Source organism: Trypanosoma theileri (genome assembly GCF_002087225.1).
Source record: "Trypanosoma theileri isolate Edinburgh chromosome Unknown TM35_Tth_207_V1, whole genome shotgun sequence".
In the NCBI taxonomy this organism is placed as follows: domain Eukaryota; phylum Euglenozoa; class Kinetoplastea; order Trypanosomatida; family Trypanosomatidae; genus Trypanosoma; species Trypanosoma theileri.
This window is the reverse complement of record NW_021640049.1, coordinates 2,350-3,002: the sequence shown is the minus strand read 5'-3', so window position 1 is coordinate 3,002 and position 653 is coordinate 2,350. Positions and strand designations below refer to the sequence as shown.

General features: G+C 45.6%; 1 protein-coding gene across 1 annotated transcript; it reads left to right on the top strand.

The window, feature by feature from the left end:
* Positions 1-233: 233 nt before the first annotated feature.
* Positions 234-653, top strand: TM35_002071000 (uncharacterized protein; the record flags this gene model as incomplete). Its single annotated transcript, XM_029032018.1, has 1 exon — positions 234-653. A coding segment is annotated over one exon (420 nt), but the record flags the coding sequence as incomplete, so codon positions are not given.

Genomic DNA, 653 nt, shown 5'->3' with positions numbered 1-653 from the left:
TGCTAGAGTCTGTCATCATATGGGTGCCCTGTTGTTTTAAAGTTTACTGAATTAGATTCTCTGTATTGCTGTGTTTCTGATTTTGATTTTGGTTTCTACGATGTTGAGCTTCTTTTGTGCTTCACTACTTGTACACCCTTCTGTTTTTGGGTATTACGAGCATTTTGTTAGTCTCTTATATTTTTTTTTCTTTGTAGTAGAGTGTTTTTAAGGGAAACCCAACAACCACTATTATGCCTATGCAGATGATGATGGCGGGCCACGTGCTGTGCTTACTGCCTTTCATCCTGTACTGCTTCTGTGGATGCGTGTTGGCTAATGTACCAAACCCGTATTCTTTCATGACTGGTGATGGTGTTGCTGGTATGCCTGGTGGGTTCCATCAAGCTGGCATGCCTGGTGGTGGTGTTCATCCTAATAATGTAGAGCTCCAACCTGCTGGTATTCCTGGACCTGCTGTTCCTGGCAGACTTCCTGTTAATTCTCCTGTTGGTGTTCCTAAGGGTGTTCAACAAAGGCCTTATACGGACCCTGCGGTTCCACACGGTCCTTGTGGTACTCCTGGTGCGCCTGGTGCTATCCCTGGCAGTGCTGCAGGTACGAATACTTGTTCTGCTGGTATTCCTGGTTCTCACCATGTTGTACCTTCACCT